At 33.0% G+C, this 3559-nt stretch overlaps 1 protein-coding gene across 3 annotated transcripts in view; it reads right to left on the bottom strand.

Moving 5' to 3' along the window:
* Positions 1-308: 308 nt before the first annotated feature.
* The window catches only part of SLC25A40 (solute carrier family 25 member 40), a 48291-nt gene continuing 45040 nt past the window's right edge, over positions 309-3559 (bottom strand). For 2 of the 3 annotated variants that reach the window (XM_027769079.1, XM_027769078.1), the window contains 2 exons: positions 2965-3045; positions 1583-1714 (listed from right to left, as the gene is read on the bottom strand). In XM_027769079.1, coding sequence (XP_027624880.1) covers positions 1602-1714; positions 2965-3045 — 194 coding nt within the window. In that variant the 3' untranslated portion in view covers positions 1583-1601. Of the gene's footprint in view, positions 1715-2964; positions 3046-3559 lie in introns of all 3 variants that reach the window. The other variant, XM_006170483.3, reaches the window with a different exon arrangement.

Below are 3559 nucleotides of genomic sequence, written 5' to 3'. Positions count from 1 at the left end.
ACTCACTGTTTCTTCTTCCTTCTCCCCCCAGCTAGCATAGGTGCCCTCTGGCAAAAATCTCTTTAAAAAAATTCAAATTTTGGTGCAAAAAAAATCTTTGAAATCCATGGATTATTTTTTATAATACATCTTCCATGAACTTTTGAAGACCTTTTGTAACATTACGTAATTTATATGAAAATATGTAGCTAGAATCATGACAATTTGAAAAAAGCATAAAATATATTAACAAAAATAAAAGTCATTAATATTTATATGTATGTTCCAAATTTAAGACAAATCAATACAGGATAAAATAAACAAAAAAATAACAAACTATATATAGTTTATTTCTGGTGAAACATAAAAATACTTTCCTACTACAGTACAAAATACATTACTTCTCTCACCAACACTAAAGAAGATTTGTCACCTAAATAAATTATTGTATGTTAGTGGGGGGAATGCATCACATTTTCATAAATTACACAGATTATAATAAAGTGCTTTTTCTCATAGAATATACATCCTAAGAAAATAAAACAAAAATATTAGGTTGTTGGGAAAATCATGAGATGTTTTTCGAAAAAAATGCATCATGACTTTCCCAACAACCCAACATACAAAATTTCTTGTCCTTCGATCATATCTTTTTACCTCATTCTTACATACAGTCATAAGTGAAATTACTTAGTCTGATACTGTGACTGAAAACAGTTTATTTAAAGAAACAACTTATTTAGCCTCTTAGTCTAGCATACTCATGTGAGATAGCACGAAACCAAGGGGCATTATGGAAATATACTGTGATTCTGAAATGATCTTTCCCTTGTTAGAATGAGCCAATGGAAATAACCTAGAAAGCTCCACTGTTCTATGGTGGGATTTTATACTGCACACCCAAGTTTGACTGAAGTGGACATTTATTACAATCAGTATAAACTCCCTCACTTGCAGAAATAGTAGATAATACAGAGTCTTTATCAGAAATGGCAGGATCCATTCTCCACATACGATTACATTTTGGTTTATAAAGATAAAATAGGCATGTCTTTGATCACAAAAATCCTAATGCATGTAATGCCTTAAAACAGTAATGGGGGAAAAGTGAATGCACTTAAGTTAAAGAAAACAGCAGGTGATATTTGGTAAATGTGAATAATGCTATTTATTGACTGCCTTCTACTATGTGCTTTACTGAAATATCCATGTACATGATTTAAATGTGTGTAAAACTTAAACTTTTTTTCTTCTCGATCTACATTTCATTTAGCAAACAATTTAAAAAGTTCTGAATTATGTGACACTCCCAGTAAGATTAAGTTACACTGAAACATATAACATTGAATGCTCATAGTTGCTTTCACTGCTAAAGAATAATGTTTCTTTCTAAGGATGCTTAATGGTTGTGATTTCTAAAATATCTTTTTCAATATCTTCAAAAATAGATTAAATTTATTTTATAATTTGAATTGTGATTAGAGTAGAAATTACTATTCACCAAAATTAAAGGAGAGACAGACATAAATCATTGTAAGAGAAAAATGGTGAAAAAAAAGTTCTTGCCTAAAGAATCTCCATCTTATTTGGCTGTAGTATTACTTCAAGTTGAAACAGTATCATTAGTATTGCTGCCTTCGAACATTTTGTTTTTGAAAAAAAGCCTTTCCAAATTCATATGTACTGATCATAACAGCACAAGCAGGAGCGATTTTAATTAAGCGAGGAATTAGGCCTGAAAAGGAAAGAGAAAAAATAATCAGAACAAATTTCACCTTATTTTTTAAATATAATTTGTTCAGCTTTAGTCTGATAATGATCAAATTAAATAAAAAGATATGTCGGGCCAGCAGATGGTATAGTGATTAAGGCACTGGACTTCCACATGGCCAACCATGATTCAAGTACCATAGTCAAAGGCTTGAAACTCACCCTGGGCATGTGTGCATGTGTACCCAAAATCCCTAGAGGAAATGGAGGAGAAGGGACTGCAGTGTGGCCAATCCCCATGGAGATATATATATATATATTTTTTTTTTGAGAGTTTTGTTTTGTTTTGCTATAGAAGACGTGCACTCGCCAGAAAGACAGAGAAAGACAGAGAGACAGAAAATGAGAAATCACCCCCCCAGGGGGGATGGCCACGCTGCAATCTCTTCTCCTCCATTTTCCTCTCGGGATCTTGGGCATGCACGCACATGTGCCCAGTGTGAGTTTAAGCCACCAGGTCCAGGACTTGAACCGTGGTCGACTACATGGGAGTTCAGCGACATAGCCATTACACTAACTGCTGGTCCTTCCAAGCGAAGAGATGTCTCACTTTTGTCTCTCTCTGTCTCTGCAGCAAGCACACATGCCCTCTAGCAAAAATCTCTAAACATTTATTCATTCATTCATTAAATAGAAAGATAATATCAAATTTTGTACCATACATTAGTAGCAAATGACAGGCCAAACTGCTCACTCTAAAGTTCCTTAATTCAGTCTCATTAGATATATATAATTACATTATATAGAAATATTATCTTTATTGGTAGTTAATCTACTGTTACTTACTATTACTTTGAACTTATAGCAAAGACATTTAGGAAAAAATAATGTGATTGTTACCTATAAACTTCTCCTTAAAGTTAATTTTAGAAGGTAACAGATTAAAGAGTAACCATTCCAGGGAGCCAGCAGGTGGTGTGATGGTTAAGGTGCTAGACTCCCACATGGTGGACGATGGTTCAAGTCCCAGACCTGGTGGCTTGAAAATCATGCCAGCCAGGTGTGCCTGCATGCCCAAAATCTCAAGAGAAGAATGGGGCAGAAGAGGCTGTGGTATAGCCATCTCCTCTGGATTTGAATTCTAACTTTCCCTCTTTCTGTCTCTGTTCTTCTTGCAAGTGCACACCCTCTATGGGAGAAAAGAAAACATTAAAAAAAAAAAAAAAAAAGAAATAACCATTTTATTCAATGTTTCAACCAAGCAAATAGTTTTACCTGTAAATAATCCGGAAAATCCATTTTTAGCAACAATGTTCTTCATTATAACCCAGGTTGACATATGCAAAGGCATAGAAACTAAATATTAAAGAAATAATGTAATTAGAAATCATAAAACTTATTACACAGATAATACACATAAAATAGTGTTTACAGCCATTAGGAGTATATAATTTCATCATAATAAGCACAGAACTGTTTGCCTAATGAACAACTTTAAATCTTATTTTTAGTAGAGAAAAAGGAATCTTATTTTTAGAGAGAAAAAGGAATATAAAGTGTCTCTAGAACTAGATCCAATCAAAAAGAATATATATAATATATAACAATATATATTACATATATACACACACACACACACACACACACACACACACACATATATGGCTCTCTTGCATCGAAAACATTTCTTAAGCTTGATAGTAGTATCCTCATACTTTCTTCCAATGTCTTAAAAATCTCTCATAATGAAACTCTTAAAAGATGAATAGAAATTTAAAAAAAAAATTTCCATTATTTTTATTTATTTATTTCAGAGGTTTTTGCTATAGGACGTGTGCGCTCGCCAGACAGACAGAGACAGAGAGACAGA

The sequence above is a fragment of the Tupaia chinensis genome, unplaced genomic scaffold, assembly GCF_000334495.1.
Source record: "Tupaia chinensis unplaced genomic scaffold, TupChi_1.0 Scaffold148587_1, whole genome shotgun sequence".
NCBI lineage: Eukaryota > Metazoa > Chordata > Mammalia > Scandentia > Tupaiidae > Tupaia > Tupaia belangeri.
The sequence above is the reverse complement of the archived record's forward strand: the minus strand, read 5'-3'. Positions and strand labels throughout refer to the sequence as shown.